This window comes from Salvelinus namaycush, chromosome 17 (genome assembly GCF_016432855.1).
Source record: "Salvelinus namaycush isolate Seneca chromosome 17, SaNama_1.0, whole genome shotgun sequence".
In the NCBI taxonomy this organism is placed as follows: Eukaryota; Metazoa; Chordata; class Actinopteri; order Salmoniformes; family Salmonidae; genus Salvelinus; species Salvelinus namaycush.
Window position 1 is genome coordinate 23431054 of NC_052323.1, and position 18475 is coordinate 23449528.

General features: G+C 41.7%; 1 protein-coding gene across 2 annotated transcripts in view; it reads right to left on the minus strand.

The window, feature by feature from the left end:
• Positions 1–18475, minus strand: part of snx25 (sorting nexin 25) — a 57609-nt gene that overhangs the window by 7671 nt on the left and 31463 nt on the right. The window contains exons 10-17 of one of the 2 annotated variants that reach the window (XM_039012471.1): positions 18166–18441; positions 17111–17275; positions 15541–15672; positions 7288–7428; positions 6853–6966; positions 5883–6044; positions 5585–5702; positions 5170–5236 (exon numbers count right to left, since the gene is read on the minus strand). In XM_039012471.1, the coding sequence (XP_038868399.1) occupies positions 5170–5236; positions 5585–5702; positions 5883–6044; positions 6853–6966; positions 7288–7428; positions 15541–15672; positions 17111–17275; positions 18166–18441 (1175 nt within the window). The remainder of the gene's footprint in view (positions 1–5169; positions 5237–5584; positions 5703–5882; positions 6045–6852; positions 6967–7287; positions 7429–15540; positions 15673–17110; positions 17276–18165; positions 18442–18475) is intronic. The other variant, XM_039012472.1, reaches the window with a different exon arrangement.

Sequence of the window (18475 nt, forward strand, 5' to 3'; positions counted from 1 at the left end):
GTTGAAGGCGACAATCTACAACCGAGCAACGATTCTTTTGGAAAAAGGACAACTTGCCCAAGATTCTGATGGGAGCTCATCAAAAAGTAAGAACTATTTATGATGTTAATTCGTTGTTCTGTTGAAAAATGTAAAACTCATATTCCGCCATTAATTTCGGTGTGGTCTCGCTTTAACGCACGCTGTATGTCGTAGTAACGTTAATTTTAAAAATCTAACACAGCGATTGCATTAAGAACTAATGTATCTTTCATTTGCTGTCCAACCTGTATTTTTTAGTCAAGTTTAAATTTAGTTACTGATTAGATTAGGTGCGCCTCCCAAGATTTCTCCCGGCATATTGTTGGCAGCTTGGCTACTATTCTCATTGTATAACCACGATTTGTGCCGCTAAATATGCACATTTTCGAACAAACTCTATATGTATTGTGTAATATGATGTTATAGGACTGTCATCTGAAGAAGTTTGAGAAGGTTAGTGAAAAAATTAATATCTTTTGCTGGTTTATTCGTTATCGCTATTGTTGGCTTGAATCAATGATGTTGTGTGGTTGGCTATTGTAGTAAGCTAATATAATGCTATATTGTGTTTGCTGTAAAACACTTAAAAAAATCTGAAATATTGGCTGGATTCACAAGATCTTTGTCTTTCATTTGCTGTACGCTGTGTATTTTTCATAAATGTTTTATGATGAGTATTTAGGTAATTCACGTTGGTCTCTGTAGTTATTCTAGTTGCTTTGGTGAGAGTTGTGATGGTGGCTGCAATGGTAAACTATGATTTATACCTGAAATATGCACATTATTCTAACAAAACATATGCTATACAATAAATATGTTATCAGACTGTCATCTGATGAAGTTGTTTCTTGGTTAGTGGCTATTTATATCTTTATTTGGTCGAAATTGTGATAGCTACCTATGCAGGAAAAAAATGGTGGAGAAAAATAAAGTTGTGTCTTTTGCTATCGTGGTTAGCTAATAGATTTACATAGTGTGTCTTCCCTGTAAAACATTTTAAAAATCAGAAATGATGGCTGGATTCACAAGATGTGTATCTTTCATCTGGTGTCTTGGACTTGTGATTTAATGATATTTAGATGCTAGTATTTACTTGTGACGCTATGCTAGGCTATGCTAGGCTATGCTAGTCAGCTTTTTTACTGATGGGGGTGCTCCCGGATCCGGGATTGTGTGCAAGTAGAAGTTAAACTGGTGTATAATATTTGTATCTTTTATGTATGTTTATTATGAGAATTTCTGTTTTGTTGAATTACACGCGCTGCAATTTCACCGGATGTTGTTTGAGACAGTGTTTTACTGAATAAAATGCGCTAACAAAACTGAGGTTTTTGGATATAAAGAGGGCCTTGATCGAACAAAACAAACATTTATTGGGTAACTGGGAGTTTTGTGAGTGTAACCATATGAAGATCATCAAAGGTAAGTGATTAATTTTATCGCTATTTCTGACTTGTTACTCGTCTACTTGGCTGGTTACTGTTTGTAATGATTTGTCTGCTGGGAGCTGTTTTCAGATAATCGCATGGTTTGCTTTCGCCGTAAAGTTTTTTTGAAATCTGACACCATGGTTGGATTAACAAGAAGTTAACTTCTTTGGGATAGGGGGGCGCTGTTTTCACTTTGTAAAAAATCGTTCCCAAATTAAACTGCCTCGTACTCAATTCTTGCTCGTACAATATGCATATTATTATTACTATTGGATAGAAAACACTCTTTAGTTTCTAAAACCGTTTGAATTATATCTGTGAGTAAAACAGAACTCATTTTGCAGCAAACTTCCTGTTAGGAAGTGAAAAATCTGAAATCGAGGCTCTGTTCCAGGGCCTTCCTATTCATTTGCTTGAAATCTATGGATATACATGCACTTCATACGCCTTCCACTAGATGTCAAGAGGCAGTGAGAGGTGGAATGGGGTGTCTAGCTTGATCTGAGGTCGAACAAGAGCTCTTGGAATGACGTGACCACTATTTCCTTTGTTCAGCAAGGTGCGGGAAGGAACCCTGGATTGCGTTCTGAAAAGCTTTCGTTATAGACGGCCAATATCTCCGGCTTTGATTTTATTTGATACATGTGATAATATCATCGTAAAGTATGTTTTTTCAATATAGTTTTATCAGATTATTGAAAGTTTATTGGGAGTTTTGGCGGTTTCCGTTCTCTGCGTTTGGTGAAGATGGACAGCTTCGTGCCACTTGGCTAGCTTTGGTTGCTAATTCGACAGGAGAAAAGGACGTTCTAAAACCAAACAACGATTGTTCTGGACAAAGGACCCCTTGTACAAGATTCTGATGGAAGCTCAGCAAAAGTAGGAACCATTTATGATGTTATTTCGTATTTCTGTGGAAAATGTTTAGTACTATTTTCCGCCCTCATTGCAGGCGCTGTCTCGCTATAACGTAAGCTGTATGTCGTACTAAAGTTATTTTTAGAATTCTAACACGGCGATTGCATTAAGAACTAGTGTATCTTTCATTTGCTGTACAACATGTATTTTTTAGTAAAGTTTATGATGAGTTATTTGGTCAGATTAGGTGTGTCAGAAATATATCCGGAGATTCTGGGAAAAAGTTGCTACGTTTTCACAATGTATAACCACGGATTTCAGCTCTAAATATGCACATTTTCAAACAAAGCATAAGTGTATTGTATAACCTGATGTTATAGGACTGTCATCTGATGAAGGTTGTCAAGGTTAGTGAAAAATTATATATCTTTTGCTGTTTTTTTGCGATCGCTAACTTTTGCTGCTGATAAATGGGTTGTGTTTTTGGCTATTGTGGTACGCTAATATAATGCTATATTGTGTTTTTGCTGTAAAACACTTAAAAAATCTGAAATATTGTCTGGATTCTCAAGATGTTTGTCTTTCATTTTCTGTACACCATGTATTTTTCATAAATGTTTTATGATGAGTATTTAGGTATTTCACGTTGGTCTCTAATTGTTCTAGCTGCTTCGGTGCTATTTGTGATTGTAGCTGCAATGAAAAACTATGATTTATACCTGAAATATGCACATTTTTCGAACAAAACATAGATTTATTGTATAACATGTTATAAGACTGTCATCTGATGAAGTTGTTTCTTGGTTAGTGACTAATTCTCTCTCTATTTGGTCGGTTTTGTGCAAGCTACCTGTGCTGTGAAAGAAATGTCTGTGCTTTTTTGTATTTGGTGGTGAGCTAACATAAATATACGTGGTGTTTTCGCTGTAAAACATTTTAAAAAATCGAACATGTTGGCTGGATTCACAAGATGTTTATCTTTCATTTGCTGTATTGGACTTGTTAATGTGTGAAAGTTAAATATTTCTAAAACATATTTTTTGAATTTCGTGCGCTGCCTTTTCAGTGGAATGTGGGGGAACCCAGGGGCTAGACAGGTTAATCTTTAAACCGATGTATAACACTTGTATGTTTCATGAATTTTTATGAGTATTTCTGTTTTTGAATTTGGCGGTCTGCAATTTCACTGGATGTTGGCCAGGTGGGACGGTAGCGTCCCAACACCCCCTAGAGAGGTTAACGAGAGAATCACTGACATGATGTCAGCTGGTCCTTTTGTGGCAGGGCTGAAATACAGTGGAAATGTTTTTGGGGGATTCAGTTCATTTGCATGGCAAAGGGGGACTTTGCAATTAATTGCAATTCATCTGATCACTCTTCATAACACTCTGGAGTATATGCAAATTGCCATCATACAAACGGAGGCAGCAGACTTTGTGAAAATTAATATTTGTGTCATTCAAGACTTTTGGCCACGACTGTAAAATTTGATTGGTCATTCTGTGGTGGCGTACACACGGATGGGGCTGCTGTCTGGACGGCTGTCTGGTTTCACTACCCGGGTTAAAGAGGTTGTGAGTCTACGCACTGTTTCATTCACAGAGAAATGCTGGCTAGCTGAAAAATGGCACCTGAATTTAACGTCGTACTGAATGATGTTTCAAAGTTATCAAATCACATCAAAGCACACGTCCTTAACTCGTATCTGTTTGGCCAGCTTCGTGAGGAAATAGACGCAGAGCACAAACACCGTCTCTTATACACAGAAGTCAGATGGCTATCCAAGGGGAGATCGCTTGCCAGAGTGTTTGAGTTACAAGAGCCGCTGCAGAGATTTCTTTCAGAAAAAAAGTCACCACTGGCAGCACATTTAAATGACGAGGAATGGGTCGCAAAACTTGCTTACCTGTGCGACATATTCAACTTGCTCAACGAACTCAATCTGTCACTTCAGGGGAGAATGACAACCGTCTTGAAGTTGGCAGATAAAGTGGCTGCATTCAAAGCCAAACTGGAACTGTGGGGACGGCGAGCGGACAGGGGCATATTTGAAATGTTCCAAACATTAGCGGGGATTTTGGGAGAGACTGAGATGTCTTTCTCACAGCTTTACTGTCAATGGAGTTTGAGCGTTACTTCCCAACCGCCAAAGACCCACGAAGTGCGAAGGAATGGATCCGCAACCCATTTGTGAATGTCCCAGGTGAATCGTCCATGTCCGTGCAGAAAGTAGATCAAATCCTTGAGGTTGTAAATGTCGGTGTCCTTAAAAGTATGTTTGAGATAACTTCATCTCTGCCGACCTTCTGGATTAAAATCAAGGCTGAATATCCTGAGAGAGCCACAAAAGCACTGAAAACATTCCTTCCATTTCCGACATTCGATCTCTGCGAAGCGGGGTTTTCCGCAATGATGGCAACAAAAACATGGAGTAGACTAGACATACGGAACAGGGTGTCACTGTCTCCCATCATCTTGTTGCTGGGAAACAAGCTCAGGGCTCCCACTGATTCAGCGACATGGTGAGTTGTGAGTTGCAATGGTGAGTTGCAATGTTTATATTATATGATTAGAGAAAAATATGCACTTTATGTTTTTATGTTTCTACTTAAACTAAAATGTTATGAAAAAGCGGCTATACTAAACTTCTAGGCCTAATTGATATTCCGACGGCCGGTCCGGGAAAATTGTGTCTATATGAGACCGGTCCATGGTGCAAAAAAGGTTGGGGACAGCTGATATAGACCTTAACAAACCTAGCCTCTTCCCAGATCTGTGTGTGCTCTTTGCTTCACACACTGGCAGGAAATAAGAGCAGAAATCTGATAAAACATTTTCATAAAAAGAGAGTGATGCTTACTTGTTTATGGTCCTTCCAAACGTGACTTGAACTAGTGCAATTAGAGTTTTTCGTACCCATTTAAACACTGAGAATAAAGGAAGACAAACAATATCACAGAGTGCCAGGCTGATAGCAAGAGGTGACTGGATTAAATAACAGATTCATTAATCAATAACAACAAGGATATAATATATCCCTTTCAAAATTGCTTTGAGCAATTCATTTGATTTAAAGAACACAGACATAACTCCTCATAACATACACAAACCACACACTCAGTCTACTGAGGTGAAAATAAGTGTAGTGTCCCCCAAATGGCACCCTATTCCTTTTATAGTGCACTGCTTTAGACCAGGGTCCTCTCAAAAATAGTGCACTATAAGAGGGAATAGGGTGTCATTTGGGATGCAGATAGCATAGAGGTTCCACTCACTTCCTCTGAGCTCAAAGATCTCTCCTATGAGCATGAAGCAGGGTTCAGCCAGAGCGTCTTTCTTCCCATCAGCCTCGTCTCCATAGTCAGATAGGTCACTGTCATCCTCCACCTCCTCCTGGTTGGGAAAAAGGAGTTAGTGTGTATGTGTCTCTCTTTGTGAGAGACTAAAACGATATAGACATGTTTGTAGACCCCTATATATATATATATATATATATATATATATATATATATATATGTGTGTGTTAGTCCCACCACCCCAGCCAGGTCTCCTGATGTGATGGTGCTTACTAACCTCGGTGTGTGAGAAGAAGTCTCCAGACAGTCTCTCCAGGAAGGAGGCCAGGGAGAAGGAGGATTTCTTGTGGATGTCCATGACCTTCAGGTGCTCTGGGGAGGGGCTGAGGAAGGCATAGAGCGCCTCACTCTGACACATCCGCTCGTCTGTCAGCATTTTCTATACATGGTGGAGAAAACAGCTGCACATTAGACTAGCTGTGTCCCAAATGACAGCCTATCCCATAGGGCCCTGGCAGGGCCAGAGTTGGAGTCTGGGCTACCTCCCAAAAGGCATAGTATTCCCAAAGGCTCTGGTCAAAAGTAGTGCACTATATTGGTCATAAAAAAGAAAGGAGAACCAAGGCACTCTTCATATAATTAATTAAAATGTCGATTTGTATGGCATGTTGAATGGAAACAACGCTTAAAAACTATATATTGGGAATAGGGTGCCATGAGACACAGTTGATGCTAATAACATTGGAACCTGACTAGTGCAAATCAATGAGGCAAACAAACAAAATCCTCATCATTCTCATAATAGTAAAGCCTTTCCATCATCACAACTAACATTGTTGTAAAAGCTTCTAAGGAATGTGCTCAATTTAATCTCAAACTTTGACTCAACCACAATGTACTCAGTTTGGAGATCTCATTTTTCTTTTTTTCCCCCTCCCGACATTGAAAGAGCCTAGCTTGAAATCCTGATGGCCAATCGACATGCTGTGAGAACAGCAGGAACGAGCAATTCCAATAATACATTTTCATTTCCTATCAGACAGAACAATTTTGAAATGAGGAAACAAACTACCTGAGCTCCCAATGGTAGCTATGTGACATCAACTCAAATGACATCTCCTGTTCTGAAAAATTATGCCCTTAGGAGATCAATACTGAGAAATTCCTTCCACATAAACAAAACACTGATTTGAGTGACGTTTTCACTATGATGTGTGGTTGAACCGTGTTGGCAGAGAGTGACTTACTTGTAAAAAGCTGTTGAGCTGGTTTTTGGACTTTTCAAGGAATTTTTGGTCAATTGACTTGAATGGCAGTTTGCTGACAGAGGGAAGCTGGACTTTTTTCAAGGTAGGGAAACACTGCAAAAAGAATATAAAATCAAAGAGAGGAGAGAGAGAGAACAAGAGGGGTTATGTTTCAGTCTTCAAGTCTCGGTGTTTGTAGCACCTCATGAAATGCAGTGGCATGGTGACTCACTCCATCTCCACGGCAACCGGCCAGGGGAAGCATTGTTATAGGGTGATTATCAGATGGCAGGCAGTGATATTTGAAACAAACGGCTGTGATGTAGCAGTGCAGGACTGTGGTAATTAAAAGGCTGTTGTTGGGGGGCAGACAGAGAGGGTGAGTCAGAGACGCTAGCTAGGCTGGCAGAAACATTAGCATGGAGGATCCTTTACCTCAGTCAGTTTTCGGTGCAGGGCCTGGAACTCTATGAGCTTCCTGGTGACGCTCCAGCGGCTGTTCTTAGAGTCGTCTCCCTCCAGCAGGCTCACTGAGACACAGTAGCAAGGCATCTGCTCTCCATTCTCCTCTACTGCCTGGTGGGGGATAGGGGGCACAGTGGGAATCATTTACCTTTATTTCACTGCAAAGAATGAGTTGTGGACACAGAGTTACAACATGGTCAGAGAGTATGGTCAATAGCTACAGTAGGGTGAGACCAAGTGGTCAGAGAGTATGGTCAATGGCTACAGTAGGGTGAGTCAAGTGGTCAGAGAGTATGGTCAATGGCTACAGTAGGGTGAGTCAAGTGGTCAGAGAGTATGGTCAATAGCTACAGTAGGGTGAGACCAAGTGGTCAGAGAGTATGGTCAATAGCTACAGTAGGGTGAGACCAAGTGGTCAGAGAGTATGGTCAATAGCTACAGTAGGGTGAGACCAAGTGGTCAGAGAGTATGGTCAATAGCTACAGTAGGGTGAGACCAAGTGGTCAGAGAGTATGGTCAATGGCTACAGTAGGGTGAGACCAAGTGGTCAGAGTATGGTCAATGGCTACAGTAGGGTGAGTCAAGTGGTCAGAGAGTGTGGTATGGTAGAAAATTACAAGATTGTGTTTTAATACTGTTTATGCATCGAATAAGGTTTCTCAGTACTCTCTCATCTGTGTCTGTGGAGTTGGACCTCTGGGGCTTGGCGCTGGCAATTGATTTATGATGTCTTGGTGAAAACCTACAGCCTGCATTCCAAAGAATTTGTTGGTGTTTGTGTACTATGAGGTACCAGGGAGGAGAGGTCTCCGGTATGGACAGCTGATAAGAAGAACCTTGTCTTTGGGGCCAAACCCAGGATCCTATACAATTAGAACAGTCTTCACAGCAAATGCAATCTGGCTGGGGGGGTTACTCCTTTCTGACATACAAAACTTCACCTCGAGCCAATCCACACATCTGTTGTTTGTCACGAAGACTCAGGAGGATGTAGTTTGCTATAAAGGTTGTAACCCAACTCTGCTCGTTGGGCTCTTAACAATCACCATTGAGTGACCGTTAATGCTCCATTATTGCAATAATTAAAGAAATCTAAAAGTCTATCTTTTGGTAAGAATAATTCCAAGACAATGGCCAATGGTTACAGTAGGATGAGAGCAAGGTGTACTGATGGGAGGAAAATGGGTCCTTGATCCTGGTGGTGACCAAGAACTCGATCAGTGGCGGATAGATATAGGCGACATGGGCAGCCGCCCAGGGCGGCATCTTGCTGAGGGCGGCACGGGGCGCCCGCACAAAAAAAATAAAAATGGGGACATTTGCGCGATCGATTTTCTATGGCTCATTTGCATGTCACGTCAATGACATCATGTCACCGTGTGGGACTGTGGGTCAATTAACCTTGGAGTGGGCGCCCTGATTCTAGTTTGTGAGCTAGGCAGGCTACTGCCTGGGAAGGTCTCCCACTCAGACGTACAAGATGGGAGGGGGGTAGGTTGACCGCACGTCTCCCCAATGGAAGCCCGAGGTAATCAAATAGCGCACCTCTAACTTTGTACACTACTAATGCAGTACTAGTAAAAATCAGTCACTACGAAATTCTACCAAATAAACCACCCATTCATTCATAAACCTGAATATATAGTTTCACAGACATATTGTTGCATTTTTTTCTGGTTTGTGCTAAATCGTTAAAAATAATATAAAACCTGTCTACACACCACCAAGCTGAATTGGTTTAGTCTTGACTCTTGGTTGACAGTGTTGGGGGATGGGTAATGTATTGATGTTCGAGTGCCAAATCAACACAAATTTGTTTCTATTTGTGTTTGTTACTTTTATTTGATATTTATGGGTCTTATTTTTTTGTGTGTATGTATGTGTATATATATATATATATATAACACACACACATTATTTGGAAAGGCACACACACCTGTCTGTATGAAGTCCCACAGTTGAGAGTGCACGTCAGAGCAAAAATCAAGCCATGAGCCCCCCCCCCCCCAACAAAAATAAAAAAGCACCGTTCTGCACTAACTGTAATATTTATTCCAACATTTGGAAAACAAATAAATAATCATAACATTTAAAACTTGTGTGTGTGTGTGTGTGTGTGTGTAGTGTGTGTGTGTGTATATATACACACTGCTCAAAAAAATAAAGGGAACACTTAAACAACACAATGTAACTCCAAGTCAATCACACTTCTGTGAAATCAAACTGTCCACTTAGGAAGCAACACTGATTGACAATAAATTTCACATGCTGTTGTGCAAATGGAATAGACAAAAGGTGGAAATTATAGGCAATTAGCAAGACACCCCCAATAAAGGAGTGATTCTGCAGGTGGTGACCACAGACCACTTCTCAGTTTCTATGCTTCCTGGCTGATGTTTTGGTCCCTTTTGAATGCTGGCGGTGCTCTCACTCTAGTGGTAGCATGAGATGGAGTCTACAACCCACACAAGTGGCTCAGGTAGTGCAGCTCATCCAGGATGGCACATCAATGCGAGCTGTGGCAAAAAGGTTTGCTGTGTCTGTCAGCGTAGTGTCCAGAGCATGGAGGCGCTACCAGGAGACAGGCCAGTACATCAGGAGACGTGGAGGAGGCCGTAGGAGGGCAACAACCCAGCAGCAGGACCGCTACCTCCGCCTTTGTGCAAGGAGGAGTACTGCCAGAGCCCTGCAAAATGACCTCCAGCAGGCCACAAATGTGCATGTGTCTGCTCAAACGGTCAGAAACAGACTCCATGAGGGTGGTATGAGGGCCCGACGTCCACAGGTGGGGGTTGTGCTTACAGCCCAACACCGTGCAGGACGTTTGGCATTTGCCAGAGAACACCAAGATTGGCAAATTCGCCACTGGTGCCCTGTGCTCTTCACAGATGAAAGCAGGTTCACACTGAGCACATGTGACAGACGTGACAGAGTCTGGAGACGCCGTGGAGAACGTTCTGCTGCCTGCAACATCCTCCAGCATAACCGGTTTGGCGGTGGGTCAGTCATGGTGTGGGGTGGCATTTCTTTGGGGGGCCGCACAGCCCTCCATGGGCTCGCCAGAGGTAGCCTGACTGCCATTAGGTACCGAGATGAGATCCTCAGACCCCTTGTGAGACGATATGGTGGTGCGGTTGGCCCTGGGTTCCTCCTAATGCAAGACAATGCTAGACCTCATGTGGCTGGAGTGTGTCAGCAGTTCCTGCAAGAGGAAGGCATTGATGCTATGGACTGGCCCGCCCGTTCCCCAGACCTGAATCCAATTGAGCACATCTGGGACATCATGTCTCGCTCCATCCACCAACGCCACGTTGCACCACAGACTGTCCAGGAGTTGGCGGATGCTTTAGTCCAGGTTTGGGAGGAGATCCCTCAGGAGACCATCCGCCACCTCATCAGGAGCATGCCCAGGCGTTGTAGGGAGGTCATACACACTACTGAGCCTAATTTACTTGTTTTAAGGACATTACATCAAAGTTGGATCAGCCTGTAGTGTGGTTTTCCACTTTAATTTTGAGTGTCCTCCAAATCCAGACCTCCATGGGTTGATAAATTTGATTTCCATTGATAATTTTTGTGTGATTTTGTTGTCAGCACATTCAACTATGTAAAGAAAAAAGTATTTAATAAGAATAGTTCATTCATTCAGATCTAGGATGTGTTATTTTAGTGTTCCCTTTATTTTTTTGAGCAGTGTATATTACACACACACACACACACACACGAGTTTTAAATGTTATGATTATTTATTTGTTTTCCAAATGTCGGAATAAATATTACAGTTAGTGCAGAACGGTGCTTTTTTTATTTTTGTTTGGGGGGGGGGGGGGGGCTCATGGCTTGACTCTTAACTGTGGGACTTCATACAGACAGGTGTGCGCCTTTCCAAATCATGTGCAATCCAATAGAATAGAATTTACCACAGGTGGACTCCAATCAAGTTGTAGAAACATCAAGGATGATCAATGGAAACAGGATGCACCGGCGTTCAATTCCGAGTCTCATAGTAAACAAACAGTCTGAATAGATGTTTTTTTATTTTTAATACATTTGAAAAAATTTATGAAAACATGTTTTCGCTTTGTCATTATTGGGGTATTTTATGTAGATTGATGAGAAAAAAACATGTAATCCATTTTAGAAAAAGTCTAACCGAACAAAATGTGAAAAAAAATCAAGACTTTTTGCTAGGTAGCTTTAGTCGGCTGTACCTGAGCCAAAACTCCGGTATTTTTCATACTATAGCTTGTTCTCTAGGGCAGTGGTTTTTCAACCAGTGTGCTGGGTTGACTTAGAAACACCCGTGCAGAAAGAAAAGCAAATAATACATTGAATGGCACATGGTTACATCTGGATGGTTGCTTCAAGTCAGGTGCGCTTCAGCTGCTGTTACATGAGGGATGCGCATCACGAGTAAAGTAATTTGTATAATTTTACTTCACCATTAGCACAGGCAATTCGGATTAGTGTTAGCAGTACCCCAACCTCTGCCATAGAAACAAACGGAGTGACTTCCACTCTGTGGTTCCACCTTTACAATGTAGAAAACCGCTTATTTCTAGACCTTTCCGTTCAAAAGTAAGACCTATTTTATGGTTTTCTTTCTATTGGATATTTGTGGGACGCTCTTAAGGATTAGCCCATTTTCGCCTAAAATGACATACCCAAATCTAACTGCCTGTAGCAAGGATATGCATATTCTTGGTACCATTTGAAAGGAAACACTTTGAAGTTTATGGAAATGTGAAAGGAATGTAGTAGAATATAACACAATATATCTGGTAAAAGATAATAAAAAAAGACCGTTCTTTTGCATTTTTTTGTACCATTATCTTTGAAATGCAAGAGAAAGGCCGTAATGTATTATTCCAGCCCAGGTGCAATTTAGATTTTGGCCACTAGATGGCATCAGTGTATATGCAAAGTTATAGACTGATTCAATGTACCATTGCATTTCTGTAAAACAAATTGTATCAAGACTGCCCAAATGTGCCTAATTTGTTTATTAATAACTTTTCATGTTCAAAATTGTGCACTCTCCTCAAACAATAGTATGGTATTTTCACTGGAATAGCTACTGTAAATTGGACAGCGCCGTTAGAGTAACAAGAATTTAAGCTTTCTGCCAATATCAGATATGTCTTTGTCCTGGGACATTTTCTTGTTACTTACAACCTCATGCTAATCGCATTAGCCTACGTTAGCTCAACCGTCCCGTGGAAGGGACACCGATCCCGAAGAAGTCTTGACTTGCCTAGTTAAATAAAGGTAAAAAAAATAAATGAGCACTAAATACATTTGTGCCACAGAATCTTTTATCACATCGAGGTGTGTCACGGTTCAACAAAGGTTGGGAACCAGTGTTCTAGGGATGTGCATCTTTCCCTTTCAAGACGATTCGATAAGTATCTAAAAACATGGGCTCCCATACAGGAACGATACGTTTTAGTTTGAAACAAGTCGGTGAGATGCGATTTGATTAGAGAACGAATCGATGTGATTCGGTTCGATGCACCAACATTTGTTGCATAAACAAATTAATTTTCCATTCTAAATTAAAATCTTCTGCTCATGGAACTCATGAGCTGGGCCTCTGAGATGGATCTGTCTGAACCAAGTGCCAGGGTTCTGGTCTAGAAGCTCCTACAGTTGCGCTTCGGTACTGCAGTTTAACTGACACCCAGCCAAGAAACACCATTTCCATACACTGTCACAGATGTCAGATTTGAACATTCCCAATCAGACACTTTAGTCCTCACCTTTATGCACAAAACATCCATTGAGTTATTCAAATAATTGTAGCTGAGGCAGATTTTTCCCCCATCACTCACAGCCGAAGATATTACAATTTTATACTCATTTAATATCTGTCATGTTTTTGGATGACGATCAAAACTTGTTTTTTATCATGGCTCTCGTCTCTCTGCAGACAACATATAGTGAGCAACATGTTTGGAACTAGAAATAGCAGTATCAAATCGCAATACATATTGAAATCATGACGGGAAAAGGGATAGCTAGTCAGTTGTCAACACAAATTGACTCGTGAAAGGGGATAGCTAGTCAGTTGTCAATACATATTGAAGGGAAAGGGAATAGCTAGTCAGTTGTCAATACATATTGAAGGGAAAGGGAATAGCTAGTCAGTTGTCAATACATATTGAATAGTGAAGGGAAAGGGAATAGCTAGTCAGTTGTCAATACATATTGAATAGTGAAGGGAAAGGGAATAACTAGTCAGTTGTCAATACATATTGAATAGTGAAGGGAAAGGGAATAACTAGTCAGTTAATACATATTGAATAGTGAAGGGAAAGGGAATAACTAGTCAGTTGCACAACAATGCATTCAACCCAAATGTATCTCGCATTTAACCCAACCCCTCTGAATCAGAGATGGGGAGGAGTTTTTAGGGACTAACTGCCTTTCTCAAGGGCAGAACAGCAGATTTTTCCACCTTGCCGGCTTGGTGACCTGCCGCCCCCACACCTTCGGGAGAATCGCAATACATATCGTATCGGCACCTAAGTATGGTGATAATGTTGTATCTTGAGGTCCCAGGCAATTCCCATCCCTAAAGAACAGTCACTGTATCAATTAGTATACTACTCTGTTATTATCTATGCATAGTCACTTTAATAACTCTACCTACATGTACATATTTCCTCGAGTAACCAGTACCCTCTGTATATAGCCTCTATTGTTATTTTACTGCTGCTCTTTAATTATTTGTTACTTTTATTTCTTATTCTTAATTATTTTTGTAAACTGCATTGTTGGTTAAGGGCTTGTAAGTAAACATTTCACTGTAAGGTCTACATCTGTTGTATTCGGCGCATGTGACAAATACAATTTAATATACTATATCAATGAGGGCATGCTAAGAAAACACTCCAATGATGAGAACAAATTAACTCTGACTAAAGGACATCTTTAAAAGGTTAGCTGATTAGCTCATTACCATAATGAGGAATTGGAGACAATACTACCATGCTTAATTGAACATCACTACAAACACAAATTTGCTTTTGGCTGAGCAGAATCCGACATGGCTATTAGCTTAGCAGCATAGCATTAGGCCTTGGAGGGGGATTGTGCACAGTGAACTTTGGAGAGTGGTGTTCTTTCCGTCCTCCTGTGTTTAGACATTTCACAGCCAATTAACAGACAAAGCATTAAATCAAAGCGTGTCTCCCAGACTAAATGAAGTGTGAGGAGTAATATGCAAATGAGGCCCTCGTCCTTCCACATTCCCGAACAGCTTAAATTGTATATAGCCTAGTCATTGTTATTTTATTGTGTTGCCATTTTTCCTTTTAGCAAATGTTTCTCACTTCCTTAAAATTGCATTGTTGGTTAAGGATTTCACGGTAAGGTTGTTGTATACCTGTTGTATTCGGCGCATGTGAGAAATAAAATGTGATTTGAAGGAGATTTTACATTTTACGTCATTTAGCAGACGCTCTTATCCAGAGCGACTTACAAATTGGAAAGTTCATACATATTCATCCTGGTCCCCCCGTGGGGAATGAACCCACAACCCTGGCGTTGCAAGCGCCATGCTCTACCAACTGAGCCACACGGGACCACGCGATCTCGTCTCATACAATGTACAGATGTAGGATCATATATTTGAGCCAGTTTGCTACAGCGGGAAAATAATCCTGCAGCAATAGCTAATGTGAATAATAATATAATTCGTGGAGATTTTTGCAGGGGTTCATATATTTTTTCGTAAGGGAAAAAAATCAAGTCTCAAATGTCATAGTGGAAATTAAAAACTTCAGAAGCCTTTTTAAACCTCAAATACACTAAACGTTACATTTCCAGTTCTTCTGCAACCGGATGATCAAATTAAGATCCTACATCTGTAGTCCAAACACCATACAAATGATGACTGGGACCATTTTATTCTTCCTTTCAGTTTTGTAATTTCTTCCTCAGTCTGAGCTCCTACCTCTCTCTCATCCATCTAGACTAGACAGAAGCTCTGTCATTAGCGCGGTGTGTAATAAAGGTTCCGGAAGGTGCAGATGCTATCGTTTCTCTCTGGCTCGTTGCTCTCAGATCAGGGTTTTATCTGTTTCGAGTTTGGCCAGAGGTACTGGAGCCCTGGACACAGGAGACCAGAGAGCTCACTGCTGCGCTGCGGTCATAACACTGGAACACAGTCAATGCATAAGAGTTGGGATGGTGCTGTCTGTGTGTGTTTGTCTCACTCACCTCTGCTGTTGTGATGAGGGCCCTCCAGGAGCCCAAGTTCTCACACCACCAGTCGGTGCGGGAGATGTGCAGCTGCAGGTCACTGTGCTCCTTCTCCATGGCCCCAATCTCCTCCTTCAGTTTACACACAATCTGAGAGAGGACAGCGCACACACACACACACACACACACACACACACACACACACACACACACACACACACACACACACACACACACACACGAGTCAAAAGATGGCTCTAACCCAGACAGAGTACCAACTGTGTCTCATACACAGTACCAAGGAGCGGGAGATTAATCCGGACGCTTATAAGAAATCCCGCTATGCCCTCAGACGAACCATCAAACAAGCAAAGCGTCAATACAGGATTAAGATTGAATCCTACTACACCGGCTCTGACGCTCATCGGATGTGGCAGGGCTTGCAAACTATTATGGACTACAAAAGGGAAACCCAAACTCTAGTTGCCAAGTGACGCGAGCCTACCAGACGAGCTAAATGCCTTTTATGCTCGTTTCGAGGCAAGCAACACTGAAGCATGCACAAAAGCACCAGCTGTTCTGGATGACTGTGTGAGAACGCTCTTGGTAGCCGTTGTGAACAAAACCTTTAAAAGACGTCAACATTCAAAGCCGCTGGGCCAGACGAATTACCAGGAAGTGTACTCAAAGCATGCACGGACCAACTGTCAAGTGTCTTCACTGACATTTTCAACCTCTCAAGCGGTACCAGAGCGCCAAGTCAAGGACCAAAAGGCTCCTCAACAGCTTCTACCTCCAAGTCATTAGACTGCTGAACAATTCATAAAAATCACCACCGGACAATTTAAATTGACACCCCCCCTCTCTCATACACTGCTGCTACTCGCTGATGGTTTGTTACCTATGCATAGTCACATCGCCCCCACCTACATGTACAGATTACCTCAACTAGCCTGTACACTGACTCGGTACCGGTGCCCCCTGTATATAGCCTCGTTATTCTTATTGTGTTACTTTTTATTTTAGCCTACTTGGTTAATATGTTCTTCCTCTTGGTTAAGGGCTTGTAAGTAAGCATTTCACGGTAAAGTCAACGCTTGCTGGATTCGGGGCATGTGGCAAATAAAGTTTGATTTGATACAAGATATATATTATTTCTCTTTCTTTTTTTTCTCTCTGCATTGTTGGGATCCGTAAGTAAGCATTTCACTGTTAGTCCAAACCTGTTGTTAATGAAGCATGTGACAAATACATTTTGATTTAAAGGTGGCTGTTCAATCAATGTCAGTTGTCAAGGGCTGCTTGTATTACAGGTAGGGGCAGACATTCTTTCAGGGAAAAATGTATGGGTTCTTTATGAATGCCAACACACAGACAGACAGAGAGAGAGGTAGAAAAAGTGTGTTTGGCCTGCAGGTAAATGACAGCAGCACAGTCAATGATGGGCTTTTGTATTTGTCAAGTAACCATAAATAGAGAGGATGCAACCTTGAGGGTAAACTCAATATCAGAGTTCATAAAAACACACCTTCTAAAACACATTCACCATGCATTGAAACAATAGCAGCTGAACGGTGTAGTGGGATACCTTTTTGTCTGGCTTGGGGGCATTTTGGATGGAGCCCAGGGCCTGACGTTTGTACTCCAGCTTGTCGTAGAGCTGGCGCAGCTTGTTGACAGCGTAGCTGGCCTGCTCATTGATGCCTTTAGTGCCCTCGTCCAGCGCCTCCTCCCCTCCCTCCAGAACCTGGAGCTGTGCAGAGGTGGAGGTTTAGATGATGGTGATAATAAATACGTGGATGAACTTGCCACAATGCTAACAGAACCCCACAGTGGAGGTGTCATAATACCCAGAAAACCTAGCAGTCAAACAGGGAAATGGTTACAATTGTTTTTCCAGCACAAGTTCTTCCCATATGGGATTTTACACTTAAAATAAGGGCTGTGTTTCGTGTAGGTTCACCCTGGCGTGACCTTTTGATAACAATGTAAATCTCTCTCAGACAAGGTGACTTATCAATATATTCACCTGTATTTACTCTCAGATTAGCTCTTTCGAATTAGCAAAGTAGACATCATGTAAGACTACACATCATCTCTAGCTGACACCTTTGCTAGCAGGTATTGTGTCAATTTAAAACTTGCACAAGACAGTTCACAGAATTGTCCATTTAAAAGAAATGTTTCCAATTTATTCATTACTAAATGTAGCTAACATTAGATAGTTAATCCAGATATTTTTAACTTTGCCTCAATTCGGCAGTCTCGTCCAGATCATTATGGCATTTGTAGTTCTTTATGATAGCCACATTAGCTGATAATTAGCATTTCATTTTTGGGAGGTAAATACATGTGAATGTATTGATAAGTCACTTTGTCCTAGAGAGATTAACACGGTTATCTAAACGTCGCGCCAGGGTAAGCCTACGTGAAACACAACCCTTATTTTAAGTGTTTCTAAAATTCCCTATAGGAAACATTCATGGTGCAAAAAATGATTAGAACCATTTCCCTGTTTGACCGCTAGGTTTTATGGTTATGACTCGTACTGTGGTACTCTACGGACAACACTGTAGCACACAGGAGTATATGCTGGCTGGTATGTGTACATCTGCGCCAGTGTGTGTCCCCTTCCCAGCTTACCCCTTCATCCTTGTCCTCGCTGCTGGACTGGGAGCTGCACTGCTGCTCCTCTCTCCTGATGAGCCTCTCGTAGAGGTCAGAGACCAGGAAGGACGGGTAGTAGCGCTCCTTCATTGTCTCATACACATCACCCTGGATACGGTGGAACACGTCCGTGCCCCTGTTCCCCACCAGGGTCTGCTGGATCTCCTTGTACAGGGCTTTCTCCACCGGGATCTCCCTGCTCTCCACAAAGAAGTTCTGGTAGATCTCCCCCACCAGCTGGGGAACCTCATTCTGGGAAAAAACGTGTCAGGATGTGCACTGGGTT